This window comes from Trachypithecus francoisi, unplaced genomic scaffold (genome assembly GCF_009764315.1).
Source record: "Trachypithecus francoisi isolate TF-2019V2 unplaced genomic scaffold, Tfra_2.0 Lachesis_group2, whole genome shotgun sequence".
NCBI classification, from domain to species: domain Eukaryota; kingdom Metazoa; phylum Chordata; class Mammalia; order Primates; family Cercopithecidae; genus Trachypithecus; species Trachypithecus francoisi.
Window position 1 is genome coordinate 96,415,670 of NW_022681465.1, and position 24,031 is coordinate 96,439,700.

At 40.8% G+C, this 24,031-nt stretch overlaps 1 protein-coding gene across 1 annotated transcript; it reads left to right on the forward strand.

Annotated features, from left to right (window-relative positions):
• The first annotated feature begins 723 nt into the window (after positions 1-723).
• On the forward strand, positions 724-1,378 carry LOC117065186 (ribonuclease H2 subunit C-like). Its single transcript, XM_033179683.1, has one exon. The coding sequence runs from the start codon at positions 725-727 to the stop codon at positions 1,256-1,258; it is 534 nt and encodes a 177-aa protein (XP_033035574.1). The 5' UTR covers position 724; the 3' UTR covers positions 1,259-1,378.
• The last annotated feature ends 22,653 nt before the right edge of the window (positions 1,379-24,031 follow it).

Here is a 24,031-nt window from a genome sequence, read left to right on the forward strand (position 1 = left end):
AGACTCTAAGTCAAAAGTTCTGGGTTTCACCTCCAGCTACACCCATTGTGTAGCACTGAGTCATGGACCCCTATCCATAGTTTCTTTATCAGCCCTGCAGAGATAATAACATTTGTCCTACTGATCTCCCAAGCTATTATGAAAGCTTCATAAGTAGTGAAATTCTATACAAACTTAAAGAACCACTGATAAGAGAACTTCATGAAACTGTTTGGGGAAGTATTACCATTCTAAAGGATATTTTGATAGCTTCACTACATACAGTCATCCCTTGGCATCCACCAGGGATTGGTTCCCTGTACCACCACCAACCCCCACCACCCCCACAGACACCAAGTCTGCAGATGCTTAAGTCCCTTACATAAAATGTTGTAGTATAGTATTTGCAAATAACCTATGCGATCTTCCCATACATTTTAAATCAACCCTAGATTACTTATCATACCTAACACAATGTAAATGTTATGTAAATAGTTGCTACACTATATTGTTTTTATCTGCGTTATTTTTATTATTATATTTGTATTTTTATTGTTTCCTTCGAATATTTTTAAGCCACAGTTGGTTGACTTCAAGGATGTGGAACCCTCAGATACCAAGGGTCAACTGTACTTTGTGCATATGATCCATGACTGAGAGATGCCTGCTTTCAAGCAGCTCACCATGCAAGGGGCAGACAAACCCTAAAAAGAATAAAGTGTTCTTAACAATAAGTAACCATTTAATGTCAACCCGCGAGCCCTTGCGTCGCGTAGAAGCGAGGATGGAGAGCGGCGACGAGGCGGCCATCGAGAGGCACCGCGTCCACTTGCGCTCCGCCACGCTGCGGGACGCCGCGCCCGTCACACTGCACCTGCTGCCCTGCGAGGTCGCGGTGGACGGGCCCGCCCCGGTGGGGCGCTTCTTCACGCCCGCCATCCGCCAGGGCCCCGAGGGACTCGAAGTGTCATTTCGGGGCCGCTGTCTACGGGGCGAGGAGATGGCGGTGCCGCCTGGCCTCGTGGGATACGTGATGGTGACGGAAGAGAAGGAAGTGTCCATGGGGAAGCCAGACCCCTTGCGGGATTCCGGGACTGACGACGAAGAGGAGTCGCCGCTGGAACGGGACTTTGACCGCTTCATTGGAGCCACTGCCAGCTTCAGCCACTTCACCCTGTGGGGTCTGGAGACCATCCCTGGCCCGGATGCCAAAGTGCGTGGGGCCCTAACTTGGCCCAGTCTTGCGGCAGCGATTCACGCACAGGTGCCCGAGGACTGAGAACCAGAGCTTGAAATTCAAAGCTGCGATCCCTTCACAGCAGTAAACCAGCTCTTTGGAACCACTGATTCCATCACCCCAATAAAGGAGCTCTTCACAGCAAAAAAAAAAAAAAAAAAACAATAAGTAACCATTTAAATTAGCCAACCTGCCTACTTGGGGGAAAGAAGCTACTTTCCAACTCTGGGCATGAGTGTTAGATATTCTTCTGCCCCTCCAGATCTATCTCTAATCTTCTCCAACTTGCTCTGTGCCCCAGGAGGATGAACCATGTGAATTCCATCAGTGGGCTCCCTTGCCCTTTGGCTTCCAACTGTGTCTGTCAAAGGGGAGCCTGACAGGAAGGAGGAGGAAGGAGAAAGACAATGAAATCAGTACATGTGTCACACTGACTGTCTCCCTGCAGGGTCACAGTGGGCTGACTACATGCAGTGATTGAATGTCTCGACTCTTGGCAGATGGTCCTCCCCATGCAACCCTCTCTCTAGGTTCTGTTCCCTAAGAGTTGTTAAGGCATCCCATTGTTAACATCCCTAGAGTGCCACACTATCTCTTGTTGTTTCCCTATATCCTGTCCACACTTTTTACATTTTTTTTTTAATTAAACTCTCTTCACACCACTCGTCTGTTTCCTACAGATACACAGCCACCTTGTGTCTTATATCCTAGGGTGGATACCAAGGCTCTCATGCTAAAGGCGGCACGAAACATTCATTCATTAAACAGCTACTCACTGAGAGTTGCCTTTGTGTCAAGTCCTAGGGAAGACAGCAGTAAACAATATAAAAAAATATTCTTCCCTCTACTCTGCAGTGAATAATTAGAGAAGGCTTTCTTGAGGAGACAACGTGGAGGCAGAATCCAAGACAATGTGAAAGAGCCAGAAATATGAAGATGTCTAGAAAGAACTTTTTAGGGAGAGGGACAAAAGGTGTAATGACTGAGGCAGAAACAATGACTGAGGGAGAAATAAGCTTGGCCTTATGGGGGATACACATAAATCCATGTGGCTGAAGCAGAGTGAATGAAAAGGAGACTGGTAGGAATGGTAGCAAACATGAGACTTTGTGGTCATGTTAAGGAATGTGGATTTGATTCCAAGTGTTATGGGAAGCTCTTAGGGGAGGGCATGGGAGAGCTTAGGCGTAGCATGATCTGTTTATATTTTAAAGATTTATTGGCTGCTGTGTGGGAGCAGACTGTAGAGCAAGAGTGGAAGCAGAGTTAAGATGGTGTTAAAATAGCTGAGATAAGAGAGGATGATGGCATGGATGAGACTGGTGACAATGGAATATGAGGAGAAGTGGTAATAGAAAGTAATCTAAATTTGTTTGTGAGTTGGATATAAAGTGACGGAAAAAAGGAACAAAGGATGCTACTAAAAAAGTTTGGTCTCAGTGACTCAGATGCCATTTACTAAGATGTGAAAAGCTTTCAGGTTACAAGTTGTGGGATGGCATGGTTGTAGAGAAATGAGAATTGTGTGCCTATGTGAAACCCAAATTGAGATGTTAGAGAGGCAAGGAGATATGAGCTTCGGTCTTAGAAAAGACATGAGAGTTCAGGAAGCATCTGTGTGAGCTACCCACATATGGAAATGGATGAAAATCCCCTGAGAAACAATGTGGCTGGAGAAGATTAGGGGCAGGCCCTGAGCCAGAGGATCACCTGGGGTTTAAAGCTTGGGGAAAAGAGGGGCTAGAAAAGAAGTCTGAGAAGAAACACTCGTAAGAAAGAAAGATGATAATGATGCTCTAGCTTAGTGAAAGGACATTCAAGAAAAATCAACTGTGCTAAATGTTGCTGAAAAGTGAAATAAGTTAAAGCTTAAAATGAAGTCATTGAGGCCAGGCACAGTGGTTCAGACCTGTAATCCCAGCACTTTGGGAGACTGAGCCTGGTGGATCACATGAGGTTGGGGAGACCAGCCTGGCCAATATGGCAAAAACCCATCTCTACTAAAAATACAAAAATTAGCTGGGCATGGTGGCACATGCTCATAATCCCAGCTACTCTGGAGGCTGAGGCAGGAGAATTGCTTGAGCCCAGGAGGCAGAGGTTGCAGTAAGCCAAGATCGCGCCATTGCACTCTAGCCTGGACGACAGAGCAAGACTCCGTCTAAAAAGAAAAAAAAAAAAAAGGTCATTGAGTTTGCCAACATGTAGGTTGTTTATTTTAGTGTTGAATGACAGAGACAAATGTAAGTTGATGGGAAAATTGGAGGTTGTGGAATGGAGACAGCCACTATTAGACAACTACTGGAAGGAGTTTTGGTGTAAGGGGGAGCAACTGGAGAAAAAGGTGGAGTCAAGAAAGAAGGATTATTAAGACAATAGAGTATATTTGTATACTGATGGGACTTATCTAGCCAAGAGAGAAATATTGATCTTGTAGGAAGGAGGGGAGCTTGTTGAAGGAACAAGGTTTTGAGAAGGTGAGAGGGAGTAGGTTCCACTCCATAAGTAGAGGACTTGCCCTTAGGTAGGGACTCCAATAGGAATTTTAAATTCCTGTTTCTAAATGCCACTGATATATAAGAATCCCTTGATATTTTTTTTGAAAGAAAAAAATAGATGTCCCACAGTAGATTAATTCATTCAGAATCTCTGGAAGTGGGATTTTGGCATCAGCATTTTAAAAAATTCTACATATAGCTCATGTTGATAATCACTGATGCATTGAAATGGAGTGAAGTCAGGTTGTATGAGTACAAATGCAGGTAGTCTGATCGACTTGGTGGTGGGAGGATGAGGCAGTTCTCCTCTGATTTCTTCTATTTTCTCAATGAAATAAGAAACAAAGTCAGAGCTGAGAAGGTGGTGTTGATTTGAAGAGAGAGAGTTAAGGCATGAAATAATTTTTAGAAGCAGGAAAGTAAATTTACTCACGAAATATAATAGAATTGCAAGGATTTGCAGAGGGCCCACTTGAGACTTGTGGGGAAAAATGTAATATGAGACTAAATTAGCACAGCTGTGTTTCTTCTCTAGCCACATCCATCCGGGTACAGAAGGAGTAGGTGGAGATGTTCTTTTGTGACATTTGAAGCAGTTGCCACCACTTGACTCCTGACTAAAGTTACAAAGTGGAGGCGGCTGCCTTTGGAAATTTCCTACCTCCCGTCTGCTTCCTCAAACTACTCCAGGCTGACCTAACCCTATCAGTATGATCTAAAAAGAGGAGCTAGTAAACCGAAATGGAATTCTAATTGATAGAAGAGTTGAGGGAAAGGAAAGGAGATTTTAACAGTACCTTATTGAGCCATAATTTACATGAAGTATAAAATGTACAAATCTTATTGCTTAACAATTTTGCAATTTCTATACACCAGTATGTTGTGATCACCGCTAAATCAAGATATAAAAACTTTTTTTTTTTTTTTTGAGAGAGAGAGAGATTAACTCTCACTGTCACCTAGGCTGGAGTACAGTAACACGATCTTGGCTCACTATAACCTCTGCCTCCCTGGTTCAAGAAATTCTCATGCCTCAGCCTCCCGAATAGCTGGGATGACAGGCGTGCACCACCAGGCCAGGCTAATTTTTGTATTTTTAGTAGAGATGAAGTTTTGCCATGTTGGCCAGGCTGGTCTCAAACTCCTGACCTCAAGTGATCTGCCTGCCTCAGCCCCACGACGTGCTGAGATTACAGGCATGGGCCACTGTACCTGGCCAAAATATAAAACTTTGATCTCATTCTACAGAGTTCTTCTCCTGACCCTATAAAGTCAGTATTCCCCTACAAAAGGTAAACAATATTGTGATTTCTGTGCCCACAGATTAATTGTGCTTGTTCTGTAACTTCGTGTCAATGGCACCATACAATATGAACTCTTGTGTCTGACTTATTCTGCGTAATGTTTTTGAGAGTAATCTACGTTATTTCATGCATCAGTAGTTTGTCCTTTTGTTACTACTGAGAACTGCATTGTTTAAATAGACCACAGTTGTTTATCCATTGTCCAGTTGATGGCTATTTATATTGCTTCCAGGTTTTTGCTTTTATGAATAAGGTTGCTGTGAATGTTCTTTTTGTGGACATATGTACTCATTTCTTCTAGATATCTATCTAGAAGTAGAATATATATCTAAAATTTCCATGTTATAGAATAGGTGTATATTTAATTCTATTGGAAATAATTTTCCACAGTTGTCTATTTTACACTCCAACAGCCATGTCAGAGCATTCTGGATGCTCCACATCTTCACCAATAATTGATATTATTTGTCATTTTGGCTGACAAAATTGTAGTGGATGTGAAAAATAATATTTCTCTTTTTGTCACTTTATTTTACTAGTCACTGACTTGAAGCTCAGAGAAATAACATTTCTGAAGAAGACATTCAGGAGCCACTTGCCCACTCTAGACCTGGCACATCAAGTCAAAGTGCAACAACTCCAGACAAGAAGGAAATGGATCTGAGAACCTTTATCCTGAAAGGCAAGCTGGTATGTCTTAGAAGGGTGGCAGTGAAAAAAGGACTCTGCACAGATTAAGTAGAACATGAGAGTTGGGGGGAAAGGCAGCCACATCCTTTGAAGCATGTTAAAAATATATATATTAAATGATACTTGTCAAAATATGGTATGGACTTTATTCAGGACCATCAGGGTAGGTACAGGAACCACTGCAATGGGATCTTGCAGTGTGGGAGAGAGACTGGGCTCAACTCTGAAAACATGAGCAAGTGGGATTATAGCCGGGGAGCAAGGTGGGGGGTCAGAGGATGGAAAATTACTGAGAGGAAGCATCAGGGGTAAGAGGGATTCTGGCTAAACCAGTCTAACAGAATTCTTGCTGAAGACCAGCCAGGCTGATCAGACATCATCCAGAAGATGGTGGAGAATGATCAAGGATGATCAGAGGTCAAGGATGAAGGGATCTTGCTAAACTGACATAGCAAGTTCTTTGCTACACCTGGATTTTTACAAGGAAGTACATAGATGGGCCTAGGAAGAGGTTCAGAAGCCTGACTAAAGTTTGGTCAAGCAAAGAATCTTTGTAAAGATCTAACATGTGACACAGGAGATTGAGTTAGCTAAACAAAAGCACAACTCTTAACTTCTGCCTCCTCTCCTGTCCTCTCCTCCTCCCAGCAAACATTCTCCCAACTCAGTATTGAATCCTTTGAATCCTTTGATTCTCTTACTTGATTCCTTTAGTAAAATAACTGCTTAGATTCCTTAGGGGGCACAGATTATGGAGCCCAAGGAAGCCAGAGAATGATTTAAAAGGAGTTTCCTCCAATCCCAGTCTTCTGAAGGCTACCTTCCCACCTCATTAGGTAGAAGGACACTGGCCAGCACTCATATTCCCAGGATAGGAGACTCTAAGGATGATTATCTGATTTCTACCTCGAACTCAGAGAGAGCCTGGAGTCAAAAAAAAAAAAAAAAGACCCTGACACAAGAGTTTCATTTGTTCATTCATTCATTCACACAAAGATACATAGATGATACGTGTGTGTTGAGCCCGGATGTCTGGTCTCTCTTTTGTGCCAGAGATTGCCTATTCCCTCTTCCTGGGCATCTCTCAGGCCTAAATCTGTTACTCTTCCTGTTACTAAATCCCCAAGTGAGCACAGGAAGCAGACAGGAAGTCATCTGCAAGAACTGACTTCTAATGTCCCTTCCAGTCTTAACAGTTAATCACTCCGGAAGACCAGCCTCATTCATAAGCGTAGCTCTGTGACTGGTGCTAGCCATTTTTGACGTGACTCCTTATGACTGATTGACTAGTAGCTTTTTAATGAGGCCTTTAAACTCTGTGCCAGTGGTCTGAATTACTGTCTGATACATTTAAAACATAACAGCACTGCTTTTGAAAAACAATTTGAACTATATAAGTGTAGTTCACAATATGCCCTAAAGATGGCAGTACAATAATACCTTGTGCTTCACCGTATCTTCAAATATGTTTAATTCTGCTAAATTATAAAACATGTTGAGGGGGAAATTTTATCATAAGAGATTGAAAAAAATGAATTTTTTGTTTTCTATTATTCTATTATTGCTACAGTACAGTGTCTGAAATAATAACATCTCACATCTGCATTGTACTTTAAAGTATGAAAAACACCATCTCTCCCATTATTTCACTGAATCCTCACAACAAATGAGTGTGATGATTATTTCCATTTTATGTAATAAAGTTCAAAGATTAATTATGAATTAATTAATTATGTATGATGAACATACATAAAACAGTATAACAGTATGAGTTCATGTGCTCTAGTAAAGCAGCATAACCAGTTTTCCAAAAACCAGAGTTCTTTCCTACACATATCTGCTCAGCAAAAAGCAAGTATCTATAGGTCCAATAACAGTTTAAATATCAGAGGTTATTGTGACCCAGTAGAGGTTTGGGGTTAAAATCATAGAATTTGGATCTGAGGTTGTCTGATAAGTAGGGTGACCAACTTATCCTGGTTTGGTGAGGACTTTGCCAGTTTTAGCTCTGAAAACCACATGTCCTGGGAACTCCCTCAGTCCCAAGCAAGCCAGGACAGTTGGTGATGAACTTCCTGAGTCATCTGTCCATTGGTTACCTGTTGATTGTCCTACAGCACTGTGAAAACTCCTCCAAGTGGTGCCCAGCACACCGCCTTACACTTAATACTGGCCAATACATTTTTGTTAAATTCGAATTCAGCTTTGTGTTTTGTTTGGGAAAAAAAATGTCTTTTCTGCTGTTTCCTAGATAAGACATAATCTTGGGACTCACTCTTGTTGATGCCAGACTCAATAGCTCAGTCATTTTGGTATCATTTTCTCATCTAGTGTCAGGCGTGGTTCAAACATCCTTGAAAGTACAGCAAAGTACAGGAACTGAAAGATATTGTGCATGGAAGAGAAGAACCTTTCTCTACTTGCCTCTACCTTAACACGGCATACAGCAAAACCAAGCTCTTTCACATTTCAGATATGTAAGCACTTCATCAACATTGAATGTATATACACAAATGGTCAGTCTTTCCTTGCCTTGCCCTTTAAACTATCTTGGATATGTGAAGATTAACATGCCCCTAGGAACATAAAAATAAAGTGGGATCTCAGAGTTGAAATAGACCGGAGAGTGTATGTGTGAATGTGCTCACACACAAAGCAGATGGTATGTATACAAATGTGGGAAAACCACTCCAGATACAATTGCCTGGACATCATTGTGATTCTGCCACCTTCTGTCCCACTCCAGAAAGCAAAGTCATTAATTAAGCGCATTAGGAAAGCCAATAGACTGAATGGAAAATAGTTTGGGATAAAGATGCCAACCCCCTCATTAAAAGAAAAAAAAAATATTTGATATTTGTGACCTGTACAATGCCAGAAACTAAAACTATCCAATAAATTGTTATCCCAAAAAGTACACTGAACATGGGGTAGCATCTAGTAAAGTGAATGGCTATAAACTTTTAAAGTCATTGTACAAGTTCACTCAAACTACTTTCAAACGTGAAAAGTAAATGTAGCTTTTTTATTTTTCTAATCGTCACCCACCCTGACATATCTTAATGTCTTCAGTTTCAACCATTTCTTTTCAGTACAAATGGCCCTTTCAGGGAAATGCTGCCCCTCAGATGTTCCTCCCCAGCCTCCTCACCAAGATGGCAGGTCCACAGATATCCTGTGAGGAGACAGGTGTCAGACGTGACATGGTCTGTGGCTCTCTCACCAATGTGTTCCCTGCCTCATGTCACACTGCCACATCAGCAACTGGAGTCAATGGCTGATGAATTTTTGTGGCTTCTTCATGTTCCTTTCTCCTGACGTGGACCCACCGGGGCACTTCCCTCCATGTAACCTCACATCTTGCTTTAAAGTCTGCTCCCTCCACAGGCAGTCAGCCCCACAGATCCAACTGTGTAGAGGAAGGGGATTAAGGAGAAAAAGACACGAAAAAGAAGTTTTGAAAATATCAAGCTGATAGGGTGGGGTGCCTTTTTGTTTGTTTGTTTGTTTGTTTTTTCCTTTCTTCTCTGCAGTAAATTAAGCTCTCAGGCTGAGAGCCATTCTGTCATTATAGCCCCCAGAAAAGGATGGACAGGAGTGAGAATACTGCTTCAGGAAAGGAGAGAATGGAGGAGAAGTTCTCACAAGCCAGGAGAAAGTGACAATTTGGCCTCTTTCAGACACTAGGAGATTATGGAGAAGAGAAAAGGACAGACGTAGAGAAAGCAAGACTTCAAGTATTTGTTGTCTGACTTCTGACTTCTAGGCTATCAAAGAAGAGCAAGCTAGACAGGCTGAAGAGAAAGCTACAGACTTTACTGAACTACCTCAGGACCCTGCATCGCACAATTCCAGGGGGGCACAACCATATGAATGGCCCTCTCAGCAGCTCCAGCCACTTTAGAGTAAATCTGGAAGGGTTATAAGGTCACATGGCATTGGAGCATTGCTGAGTCTTCCCGAGCTCCTGGGGATATGGAAAGTTTCTGTCACTCCGTGTGACATGTGGTAGGACACAAAGGGGTTGACATTGCTGACTGGTAAGTTTCTCAGGCTCAACCTGCAGTGCGAGCCATGTCTACAGGGCAACTACCCAGAGTGAGAATCAAATGAAGTTCACAGCTAGATATCAGGGGGAATATGCCACATCCCTGACCGCTGAAGTGGGTCTGAATCAATGGACAATACCTCAGAGAAGACAAGACAAAGAGGATCTAGACCACAAGGTCGCCTGCTTTGTCAGTAAACTTCAGTAATGGGAGCCAGCAGGAGGAGCAGTGACAAGATGGCTGGGCACCATTATTTCGGCAGAAGCCAGAGAGCACAAAGATCCACTCACAGATCACAGTCCCCTCTCCTTCCCTGCCATTGCCTCAAGAACATGATAAGACCAGGACCCCAAGAGCCACCTTTGCCAGGGACAAGGCATTGGGTGAAGAACTGTGAACGACAAGACACTTACTGGAAAGTCAGAGACTAAAAGGAAACCACTGAAATCAGAATAGAATGATAAATCCTTACTTGCGGTTCTCCTGGCCCACAAGACCCAAGAGAGTAGGAGTCAGGGAGGGGATGCATATAAGAAAAATTAGATTAGTTGTTGAAAAACAAAATAACCACATTTTATTTGCACTTTTGTTGACAGAATGAGTTAATATGCCATTCTGCTGTAATAGTTAATAGAAAAAGTTTTTACTCTATTGATAATTCAGCAAATAGGTCTTTTAATAAATTACTCAATCAGCTAATTGCTAGTCCATAAATCACTATTTGGCAAACTGGTGCTCTACAAATTGGTTTTCCAGCAAACAAATCTTTTGATAAACTGCTTTTTAGTAAATTGATCTGTTTCAGCCTACAGTGAAGGAAATACAGAGAATCATCACTCCCATGATGTTTATTTTTACTCTGTATGGTCTTAGCAACTCAAATTTTGCACTAGTTGCAAGCACTTTAAAATATATTTATGTTGATTTGATATAAGCATCTGCAGCTTCACTATTATGCTATAAACATAAAAGCTAATGAATTGTGCATGACTAGTCACAAATCTGGTGTGAGTGGCTCTCCAAATACAGTTCTAGTCTTTTTTAAATCTTCTAGGCATGACCAGAATGTAACGGAGGAAAGGGGGAAAATGGGGTTGGAAGGCAGGTGAGGCAAGAGGAATGAACGATACAAATAACCCTGAAGCAACCTGGGCTGGCACTGTGAAAATTCACAGAAAAGGTACAAGTCTTTCTTACCTGGAGCTTGCCTGCCCTGTGCTGTCTTTGAGACAGTCAGTTGTCTCTACTTCAAACCACTCTGTATTTCCACAAAATACAGAATTCTTCGTCCTGGCTAAACTTGGTTGGTGCACAGCATGCAACATTTTTTCTAAGGCCAACATACCAAAAGATGAGGCTTGTGTATCCCCAGGAGCATCTGTAGTAAGACATCCTTATAATCAAAATTACCCCCAATGTTATACTTCACAGTATCCCTGTCTCATTAGTTCCATCCTAGCTCTCTTTGCTCCAACTCAATGTATGCAAGTCTGCATCTTCCTGATCTCCCAGAATACCAACTCTCCCCAACTCCCTTACCCTGCCCCATTCACCCCTGCCACAGTATTGTCTCTTGTTCTCAGTGTCCTGTCTTGACTACTCTCCCTGCTCAATGCTCTCCAGTGTAACCTCCCCTCAATGACCTCAGCCCATACTGATATCTCAATTTCTTCTTTTTTTGAAACCCTATAAGCACTGCTTGCCTGTATCACACATTTTGGCTCTCAATACCATCTGTCTTATATTTACCTATACTATGTATTTGCCACTCCATAAGCTTCTTGAATTGAAGTGTCTTGTCTTAGTTCTGTGATGAGGACATCCATATGAACTCTACTAAAGATTTATAGAATTTAAAGGAATTTTCAGCTGTAACTTTGCTGTGATTTAGAAATAATTGTGCTTGCTCATATGCTCAAAATAGATACTATACCAAATCATTTAGTAGAAAGAATGCTTTCAAAAAGATTTTTGTAATGACAGGGAAATATGGTTTTCAGAAATGGAACTGAATTGGTTCTTTAAAAACAACTTTGGAACATAATATTCTTCTTACAAATTTATTGATCACACAGACCTAGAGTATATAGATATTTCCGGAAAAAATAAATGAAGTGTTATAGAATACATTTAGGATCCAAATGAGATAAAGAGACATACCCATAGACTTTTATCTCATTTGGATCCTAAATATATTCTATAACACTTTTTATTTCAACTGAAAAGAAGAAAAACTTATAAAATGCAAAGGCAGAAAATAAAGAAATAATCTTCATGTCACAGTAGGTCATAAATTGAATATTGGGTGTTTTTAAAGAATGAATATGGCCAGGTGCAATAGCTCACGCCTATAATCCTAGCACTTTGGGAGGCTGAGGTGGGAGAATTGCTTGAGCCCAGAAGTTTGAGAGCAGTCTGGGCAACATAGTGAGACCTCATTTCTACAAAATATTATTAGCCTGGTGTGGTGGCACACACCTGTGGTTCCAGCTACTCAGGAAGCTGAAGAGGATCGCTTGAGCCTGGGAGGTCGAGGCTGCAGTGAGCTGTGATCGCACTACTGCACGTTAGCCTGGATAACAGAGTGAGACCCTGTGTGAAAAAAAAGAGTGAATACAATATTGGAGAAGAACAAAAAAGCATATAAACTAATAAATAGGAATCTGAAAGCAAAATAACTTTTGACAAAATGTTCATATACAAGTCTATCTTTAAATCAAGTTTCTTAAAATTTCCTAAAACAAACTTAACATCAGTTTGTTAATGTAGTTTATGTATATCTCAAAAGTACAAGTATTAAATACTTGTGAGCATTATGATACATTCCTTTTGCTCTACTGTGATTGGTTAATCCTTAAGGTATTGAATTTTCATTTGGAAATGTCAGCTAGAGGTATGAAGATACTGGAATGAAAAGGCAGAAGAAATAAAGGCTAAGAAAAAAGAAAAAGAAAGAATTCTATTTTCTTTTACAAAATAAAGAATTCTGTAAACAAAATTCTTGAAAACAAAATTTTGTAAATAAAAACAAAAGCATTTTGTAAACATAATGCTATCTATATAACTGCTATGAATGTTTTTGATGTGTATGTATCTAAATGTTAGCAGTATACATTTAAAAACATAGTGACAGGCCGGGCAGTGGCTCATGTCTGTAATCCCAGCACTTTGGGAGGCAGAGGCGGGCAGATCATGAGGTCAGGAGATCAAGACCATACTGGCTAACAGGGTGAAATCCCATCTCTACTACATATACAAAAAATTAGCCGGGCGTGGTGGTGGGCACCTGTAGTCCCAGCTACGCAGGAGGCTGAGGCAGGAGAGTGGCATGAACCTGGGAGGCAGAGCTTGCAGTGAGCCGAGATCGCGTCACTGCACTCCAGCCTGGGGGCAGAGCGAGCCTCCACCTCAAAAAAAAAAAAAAAAAAATATATATATATATATATATGTATTTATATATAGTGACAAATATTAGAAGACATAGCTAACAGACTTGAAAATAGGACCTTTGTCTAAAGGAAAATGAAAGTGGAATAGTACAGGGAACAAGGACTGTTGTTTTTTTCATTATAAGCATTGTAATACTAATTGATTTTTGAAACTATCCATCTATGGCTATGAAAAAATTAAAATTAAATTTTAGCAAAAGTATGAGATACTAAGAGCTGATTGGAGGTTCTGCCAGCCTGGGTGCACCTTCTTAGTTGGTAGTGACCTCAAATTGGGGTGACTGGGTAGAGAACTATATCTATATAGATGGGGGATCTGCAGCTGTTATTAAATGAAGGCCTTCTCTCTGAAGCTGTTTTCCAGAGAAAAATCCATGAAAGGAAATTAATAGTGTCTACAGGTGTCCAACCAAAATTTAAGTGTAAGCATATTTTTAGAGATTTGGAGATTATCATCAGAACTAAGCAAATTCAGCCTCTGAGAAGAAAGACTGGTGGTGAGGAGGACAGAATAGCAAACTAGGCTAGGCGTGGTCACCCACGCCTGTGATCCCAGCATTTTGAGAGGCAGAAGCCAGTGAATCACTTGCGGTCAGGAGTTCGAGACCAGCCTGGTCAACATGGTGAAACCTCATCTCTACCAAAAAATAAAAAATTAGCCAGGCGTAGGGGCGCAGCCTGTAATCCCAACTACTTGGGAGACTGAGGCAAGAGAATCATTTAAATCCAGGAGGTGGAGGTTGCAGTGAGCTGAGATCGCTGTCACAGCACTCCAGCGTAGGCAACAGAGTCAGACTCTGTTTCAAATAATAATAATAACAATAGCAAACTATTGCTTTCCATTACGAGTCCATTTTAAAGATGTGCACATACTTTTGGGAACACTTAAAAAACTGAAACCTTTTCTTTCACTGCAATCCATTAGGAATCCTTTCCAAAATGTAAATAACCACTTACCACAGGAATAGTGTCATTTTCATCTTTGTTTCTCCCACATGACAGAGTCTGGTGCTTTGTACATATTAAGTGACCAATGGCTGTCGAATGAATGCATGAACCTTTTTATTTAGCTTCTGCTGCATGTTCTCCATGTGCCCTTCCAAATTCCTCTTCAGTTGTTTCTACTCTGTCTGTTGGCTTCCAGTTGGTTCAGCCAATGGGAGGCTGTTCCAGGAGACCTAACTACAGGAAGAGAAAGAGGTCCAGGTGTCTGTTCCACCAGCTCTCTTTCTCTCTCTAGGCAGGTAACAGATCCACAGTGGCTGTGTTCCCTGACCCAAGTTCACAACTTTTGCTAGGCAGCCTTTTCCCTATAGCTATAGCTCTCACCAGATTCCAGTAGCCACACCCTCTCCTTTTCCCTTTGTATCTAGGGAAGGTAACAGCTTCCTGTGCCTACTAATCCCTTATAGTCTTTTCAGGCTACTATATCAAAGTACCATAAAATGGGTGACTCAATAAACAGAAATGTTTTTTCTCACAGTTTTGGAGGCTGGAAGTCTGAGATACAGGTGCCACCATGGTCGGTTCCTGGTGAGGGGCCTCTTCTGGGTTGCAGACTGCCATCTTGTATCCTTAGGTGGTGAAAGGAGACACGGTGTCTCTTTTATAAGGGCACTGATACCATTCACAAAGGCTCCGCTTTTGTGACCTAATCACCTTCCAAAGGCCCCATCTCCTAATATCATCATATTGGGAGTTAGGATTTCAACAGGAAATTTGGGGTGACACAAACATTCAGCCCATAACATCTGTGTATGTTTCATCATCCTGCCTAAACCCACATCTCTGTACACAGTCCTTTCTCTACATTTTTTCTATTTCCTTTTGATTCTTATTATTAATTTTTGTTCTATTTTCTGCTCAAACCTTGACAGATGCAACATCTACCTAATGTCTTTAATCAACCCAATTCAATACATATTTAGGGGACACAGCATTGTGCAAAGTAATGTGGAATTATGATATGATACACTCTTGCCCTTTAGTTGTTCAGTCCGGTAAGGAAAATGGGAAGAAATATAAATAATTATATATTTATCATACTTATATTCATCAAAGAGAAATGAAAACTATTAAAATAGGATGACTGGTACACTCACGGAGGGCAGACAGTCTTTAAATTAGCTCTTTTCCCCATTTTTTACTAAAGGAACTTTTCAAAGGAAAGTGAATGAGTTGATATACATCTGCCTTACCCTCTGTCAAAATTGGGTTAGGATAATTACCTTAATAAACATAGTTCTGGTCCTGGGACTCATTCCACAGCTATATCATATATATATACACACATATATGATATATATACACACACATATATATACACACACACATACACACATATATGTGTGTGCACGTATATGTGTATATATAGATATGTGTATATATATACATATATACATATATATATTTCAAGATGTTTGATAGTTGATATGTGCCAATAATAGTACTCTAGCAGAGTCCTAGATCCTTTAGTATTAATGAATGCATAAATGTTATCTTAAAAAGCAGTAAATACCAGGCGTTCAAGAATTTACAGACTTAGAGACATCCCAGGATAGAAGGAAAGGAAAAAACTTTCCTGACTCTACTCTTTTTGTGTCTACCCTCCTTAGCTTTGTCATGTGAGAGGTTATGGTATTTTGGCAGGAGAAAAGTGGAATTTGTAAACCAGGATTTTTAAAAATTATATAATAGGCAGTTAACACCAGTTAAGAGCATGGATTTTGGAGCCAGGCCAACTGCTTGGGTTCAAATTTTGACTCTGCTACTTCTTTAAGCAAGTTGTTCAGCATCTCTGTCCTCAGCTATGCCATCTATACAATGAGGATAATAGCAGTCCTTATTTCACAGGATCACAAAGAAAATTAGATGAATTAAGGTGAGCAGAGAACTTGCTTATAGTACATGCTATTTAAGTATTAACTACTGTATTTTACGCACTTATAAAATCATTATGAAAACCTTTCTCTGAATTAGGTTTGGCCTGGCATGTGGGTTGACTTCTTTAGTACAAAGAATTCTGGCCGGGTGCAGTGGCTCACGCCTGTAATCCCAGCACTTTGGGAGGCCGAGGTGGGTGGATCACGAAGTCAGGAGATCGAGACCATCCTGGCTAACACAGTGAAACCCTGTCTCAACTAAAAATACAAAGAATAGCTGGGCGTGGTGGCAGGTGCCTGTAGTCCCAGCTACTCGGGAGACTGAGGCAGGAGAATGGCATGAACCCGGGAGGTGGAGCTTGCAGTGAGTGGAGATCACACCACTGCACTCCAACCTGGGCGACAGAGCTTGCAGTGAGTGGAGATCACACCACTGCACTCCAACCTGGGCGACAGAGCGAGACTCCGTCTCACAACAAAAAAAAAAAAAAAAAAAAAAAAGAAATTCCACGTGGCCAGTCTCTTGAAATTCTGCCAAATATCTCTGCCTTAATTTAATTTTCCTAAGATGAGTCCTGATTGGATATAACACTATGAAACATAGCAAAATTTAATATTAACTTATAAGCTCTTTAAATAATAAGTTATACAGGGCTCAAAGAAGGAAGAGATTGTGCCGATTTGGAAAAGGTTAGTAGATGCTTTATGAAGGTTAATATTTGAGATCAGACATTTAAAAATCAGTAGGACTTAGAGGGGGGAAGAAAAAGTACATCTTTGTCCTCTTAGGAAATCATTTTTAGTTACCAGATTGTGCTTGTCTTTTGTTTATAACAGGGTACACTTTCCAAAAGCACTTAATCTTCCCAAGGCCAACAATAATAGACTCTAATGTTGTCTATTCCGGAAAAAAAAAAAAAGAAAGAAAGAAAGCCAAATAAAGGTTATATAACCATGTTACAAATTGTAATGCTTTGTGTGCCATTTTGCCAGAATTTTATTGAAGACTGTAAGGTCACAATAGGTAGTACCAACTTGAGTGTGTGTGTGTGTTTGTGTAATCCACATGCCAGTCCTTCTCTCCCTGCTTCTAAGTGGTATTCTTCTAGTGTATTTGGGGGAAAGGAGGGTATGGCTCTTGCCTGTTCTGAGTCAGTTTCACACCACAGCTGCTTCTCTCTGCCTCTGTTAGCAACCCTGTGGGCCATCATTCACTTTACTGCTAGCCGCTGCCAGGACACACGGCCTGCTGCTAGGACACATGGCCTGCTGCTCTCTTGAAAGAATGTTGCTAACCCCTGTGGGTGTCAGCAAAGGAGTGAGTATGGGACTAGTGATTTTACTACCCTGACTCTTTATTTCCCTCATTCCCACCCCAGAAGGTTGTTCTGGCAAATTAAATTCATACTGAAGATCTAGAGTCAGAGGGAGTTTTCTTTGTAACAACACAACTCATAATGAGTATTAGATGTCTTTGGTCTTAAGTGTCTTCTGCACATCACACCCCTAGAAATTCTTGTCCTTCTATCTTATTGCCAGACTTCCCTCTCCTTCTCCTCCCCAAACCCTCTAACCTTCCTGATTAACCCCAGTATAAAATCTTTTTTTATTATTATGCAGATCAGTATATCCATCTTTTTGTTTCATCATCCTCTTTAAACACATGGCCTCAGGGTCTCTCTTTCAACTCTCAAGCAGCTCAGCAAGGTATTTCCCTAAACAAAAACATTTTCCTCCCTAAGACAATTCCAGTGCCAGGTGCTCAAAGGTAAACATGATGAAATGGAGAGGAGTCCTCAAAGAGCAAACCTATAGTTGAATATAAAAGGATCGACCCAGATAGTTATTCCTCCACTGACATGCTAGCAAAGCTACAGATAGCAGCAAAGCAAAAGACCATCTTTGCTCAGTCAAATTAAATATTAGATTACTTAAGTTGGGTCCCCTAGAAAGAGAGCTGAGATGGGAACTACTGAGCAAGTTTGAATATCCTCAAGTGAAATCTGCAGAGGAATGAGGAAAGAAGCATGAGGGCAGGGAAAAAAAAAATTCAAAGGTGTTGTTTTTGTCTAAATCTAGCTTTTGTCTGACCTCACAGGGAACTCTGGACAACAGTAACACCACAGGGTTATCTTAACTGGAGACAAGAGGGCCAGACTATTGTACTCACATGTCAGTCAGATGTTGACTGGGAGGAACCCTGAGGGGAGGCTGTAATTTCTCAAGCAAGCCCAGGTGAAGTGGCTCTTGTTGGCATTGGGCAATTCTCAGGAGAAGGATACACCTGTGAGCTGTTATCAACTAACATGCAAAGCAGCCGGAGGAGGGCCTGATGCAGCCTAATGAAGAGAATGGGTGAGGAGCAACGGTAACATCTACTACAGTGCCCAACACCTCACAGCAGAACCTCCTGTCTCAGTGCCCAGGTCTGGAGCTGACAGGTAGCTTTGGAGCTGGTCAGACTCAGAAAGAGGTCAAACATACACCAAACTACATTCAGCCAAAGTAATTTTCTGTATTTTTCTTTCCATACCCCAAATTAAAATTTCTACTCCCTTTGTATTTTTATATTCACATTTTTACTTTATTATGACTCACTATCCATAAACATTTACCATTCTCAACTTATGAGTATTGTTTGATTCCACAAGAGGTACAACCACAGCTGGATCTAGAGAAAGGTTAACATAACTAGATACGTGTGTGAGGCTGACATATGATCAGAGCATTCCTGGGCTTCTGTTGATTGGATTGTTTATTGACAGATTAAATCAAGTCTTAGCTAGAGAGGCACAGATCCACAAAACAACTGATTGCTGTTGCAAAAGAAGTAGATGTAGTGTTCATTTAATATTTTATATACAGTTTTCCCCAAGCAAATATTTGAAAACGTTCTATTCATCTGATAATTGCAGATAATATAACCCAAAACACAACGATTCTCTATAACAAAAAAGAATGAAAAATAATATGCACTTTTATGCTGTATAGTATTGGAGCCAAGATTTGCCAGTTGCAAAGAACACTCAACCTAATTCTATTAATGAAATAAGTTAATTTCAAGGACACAGAAACTTCACAGACTCCAAGGACAGGGAATGACTCTGAAGGTGAAATAGTTCTCAGCAATGGTATGGTATCCTTCACCCTGATCTTTTTACAGCCTCATCCTATTGCCCTAATCTCTCAGCCGTCTTTCTTTACCTTCTCACTTATACATAGCTATCAGACCCAATTGTACATTAAACTCTAAAGACTGAAACTTCTCTCTAGATCCTTTGGTTCAAATCCTGATTGGGTGACCAGTAAATTCTGTACAGAATGGGAGGAGTCCTGTCACCTGCTGTCTGCTCAGCAGGGCTAGAACAAGAAAGTTTAAACCAGAAAATTAAATTGAGTATGATGGATCCGTCAATGTATCCATACATTGGTACAAAGAGTTTACACAAACCATACATGTTCACTTCTAGTAACTGGATATTCCACATTCATCCTGTTAAGGCCAAGGGAGAGTTTATTTTGGTATAGCCTGAGGCCTGGAGACTAATAAGGCCCTTGAACAAATAAGCCTACTTAATTCTTCTAGTATCCGTTCTTAGATGACTATACTAATTCTAAGAGTGGAGTAAACCAGACAATAAGGAGGACACCTGGAAGAAGTTTTAGCTTTGGACTATGTTCAATAACCCAGGTGGGGTAAGAAAGCTGGGGGTGGATGGAGACCATAATTTTCTCCACAAATAATTTTGTTTTAGGACACATAGGTTGAAACTAAGATGGCAGATTCTGCTCTAATCAGCCCTTCTTAGTTTCATCCAGCTCTCTGAAGCTCCAAGACGGTATCTGTCTCATAGGCTAGTCTTATGCCTTTGAGGAACAATGTTCAGCATTATACACAGCATGATTAGTGAAGCGTTCGGGTGGGCGTGACTACTCCAAAAGTCCTCTTGCAAAAAACCAACAGCAATGTCTGAAATTTTAGCATTAAGGATTCACCCATGCCCAGATGGGTTTCTAAATACTATTCCTCATTAAAGTAATAATATACCTTGGAAAATGGCTGACTCCAGGGCAGGAGCAGAGAAAGTTTAAGGCGAAACGGGACATCTTCTCACAAAGCAAAGTAGTCCTCAGAACTGATTAGGTCATATCAAAGGGAGATAGGAGCTGGCTTATAGAGACTTGCACTGGCCATATTTGGCATTAATTATAATGTATTCACTAAATTTAAGCATCAAAGAGAATAATGACAATAATTGATTACAACATCTAAAAGTCTATAGTTAAGAGAAAAAAGCTCATCTTTATTTTTTAATGCAGCTAATAAATATAGATTAAATGATAGAAGGAAAAAATCACCATTTTGTAACTCAATTCCTAATATTATAATTGGCTGAAAACAAAATCCTCAATGGGTTCCTAAACCACCACATGAAAAGACATTGTGAAAACTCAATACCAAAATATGACCTCATTGATTGCTTACTTAAAATGGAAATGTCTGACAGTCAACCCCAAATCAAGTGATCAAACATATTATTATTATTCAAACTTATTATTATCAATAATGAGGCAACCTAACATTATATGCATCTTGATGTGATGCATTATGAAATATGGAAATATTTTATCCAAAATGTTTACCTGAGATTGATCAAGCCTGTAGATCTAACTTAAAGCTTATAAGAAACAGAGAGAAGATAACAAGTTTAATTATACCGTGAGGAATCTTCTATAAATCAGCTAGCTTGATTTCTTCAATAAACCATCAAAAAAAGTCACAAAAAAAAAAAAAAAACAGAAGTATTCTTCTGAGTTAAAAACAATGAGGAACATATCAAACAAATGAAATGTGTAATCCTTGACTAATCCTGAATTTTTAAAAATGGCTATAAACGTCATGGCTGGAAACATTGGGGAATATATAATAGATATTAGATGACATTCTGGCATTATTATCAACTTTCCTAGGAATTGTGTCTATTGTGGGATGTTACTTCGTTATCAGGTGATTCATACTGAAGTATTTAGGTATACATATCATAATGTTTGAATTTATTTTCTTATGGTTCAAGAAGAAACCATACATATATATATACGCACAGAGACAGTGAGATAAAACAAATGTGGCAAAGTATTAACAATTGATGAACCAGACGAAGAGTATGCAGAATATTCATTGTACTATTCTTTCAACTTTTCCATAGTTTTGAAATTTTAAAAAATAAGAAATTTGGTAAAATAATAGAGGTAAGCATTTTTAAATGTAACTTGGAGTGAAAATCTCCATGGCAGTCTAGCCATGTGACAAAGAGGGAAAAAGCATTTTCAGGAGAGGAATACAAGCAGGCTGTGGAGCAATCACTAGCTAGAGAGACTAGCATGACTAAAAGGAAGCCAAATGCTAGTATTAAAGACAATGGGAAAAGGCCTCAGAGGCATTTCAGGATTCTTCAAAGCATCCCCTCCCATTACAGGCCTAGAGGCCTGAGAGGAAAGAATGGTTTCATGGTCCAGACCCAGGGTACTGCTGCCCTGCTAAGCCTCAGGACGTTGCTCCCTGCATCCTGACAGCTCTGGTTCCAGCCTCAGTTCAAAGGGCCCCAGGTACAGCTCACACTGCTACACCAGAGGGCACAAGCCATAAGCCTTGGGAGCTTCCACGTAGTGTTAAGCCTGCAGGTTCACCAAATGCAAGAGTAAAAGATGCTTGTCAGCTTCCACCTAGATTTCAAAGAATGTATGGGAAAGCCTGGTGCCCAGGGAGAAGCCTGACACAGGGTTGGAGCCTCTCAGAGAGACTCTACTAGGGAAGTGCCAAGGGGAAATGTGGGGTTGGAACCCCCATACAGAATCTCCAACAGGGCACTGTCTAGTGGAGCTGTGAGAAGGGAGCCACCACCCTTTCTATTCTGGGATGCAAGAATGGTAAGGCCACCAGCAGCCTGTACCCTGTATCAATTCAGGGTTCTCTAGAGGGACAGAACTAATAGGACAGGTGTACATATGTAGGAGAGTTTATTAAAGGAGTATTGACTCACACAGTCACAAGGTGAAGTCCCACAGTAGGCCGTCTGCAAGCTGAAGAGCAAGGAAGCCAGTCCAAGTCCCAAAACCTCAAAAGCAGAGAAGCTGACAGTGCAGCCTCCAGTCTGTGGCCGAAGGCTCCAGAGCCCCTGGCAAATCACTGGCATCAGTCCAAGAGTCCAAAAGCTGAAGAACTTGGAGTCTGATGTTCAAGAGCAGGAAGCATCCAGCATGGGAGAAAGATGAGGCTGGAAAACTCGACAGGTCTGGTCTTTCCAACTTCTCCCTGCTTTATTCTAGCCCTGCTGGCAGCTAATTAGATGGTACCCACCCAGACTGAGGATGGGCCTGCCTCTCCCAGTCCACCAACTCAAATGTTAATCTCCTTTGGCAACACCCTCACGAACACCCAGAAACAATACTTTGCATCCTTCAATCCAATCAAGTTGACACTCAGTATTAACCATCAGACACCCTAAGCCTGAAAAAGCCATAGCCACTCAACTCAAACTTGTGAAAGGAACCATGTGGGCCACACCCTGCAAAGACATAGGGGTGGATTGTCCAAGGCCTTGAAAGCCCATCCCTTGCACTAGTATGCCCTGGATGAGGGGCATGGACTCAAAGGAGATTTTTTTGGAACTGTGAGATTTAATAACTACCCTCCTGGATTTCAGACTTGCATGGGGCCAGTTGTTCCTTTCTTTTGGCAAATTTCTCCCTTTTGGAATGGGAATGTTTACCCAGTGCCTGTGCCACTATTGTATCTTGGAAGTAAATAGTTTGTTTTTGATCTTATAGGCTTATAGGTAGAAGGAATGTGCCTGGAGCCTCAGGTGAGATTTTGGAGTTTTGAGTTAATGCTGAAACGAGTTAAGACTTTGGGGGACTATTGAGAAGGGATGATTTTGCAATGTGAGAAGGACATGAAATTTGGGCATTCAGAGGAAGAATGATATGGTTTAGATGTGTGTCCTTTCCACATTTTATGTTGAAATGTGATTCCTCAGTGTTGGAGATGTGGCCTGCTGGGATATGTGTGTCCATGGGGCAGATCCCTCATGAATGGCTTAGCGCCATCCCCTTGGTAATGAGTGAGTTCTCACTCTGATAATTCACAAGGAGAACTGGGTGTTTAAAAGAGCCTGCCACCTCCTTCTGCCTCTCTTGCTCACACTCTCAGCATGTGATATGCTGGCTCCCTTCATCTTCTGCTGTGAGTATAAGCTTTCTGAAGCCCTCACCAAAAGTAAATGCTGGTGCCATGCTTCCTGTACAGCTTACAGAATTGTGAGCCAAATAAATCTTTTTGTTATAAATTATCCAGTTTCAGGTATTCCTTTATATTAGCAACACAAATGGACTAACACAGTCTTATAAAACATTTTTTAAATTCTTTGTAGAAGTGAAATCTCACTATATTGCCCAAGCTGGTCTCAAACTCCTGGCCTCAAGTGATCCTCTCACCTCATTCTCCCAAAGCACCAGGATTAAAGGCATGAACCACCATGCTCAGCCCACATAAGGTATTTTTAAATATGGATTTTTTTATCAGTAAATTGAAGTGTAAATGTATGTTTATTATTTTAAGAGTAAAATCCTTCAATACTTAAAACAATTAATTTTCCTGAGCATGATGGTTTTAAAATATGTTAACAAATTATTTGCCACTCCTCCAAATGGGGAACAGTTTTAGTGACTCATTTCTAACAAATAGAAAAGTGATGCCATGTGACTTCTGAAGCTAACTCATAAAAAGAATAGCTTTCAGCCGGGTGCGGTGGCTCAAGCCTGTAATCCCAGCACTTTGGGAGGCCGAGACGGGCGGATCACGAGGTCAGGAGATCGAGACTATCCTGGCTAACATGGTGAAACCCCGTCTCTACTAAAAAATACAAAAAACTAGCCGGGCGAGG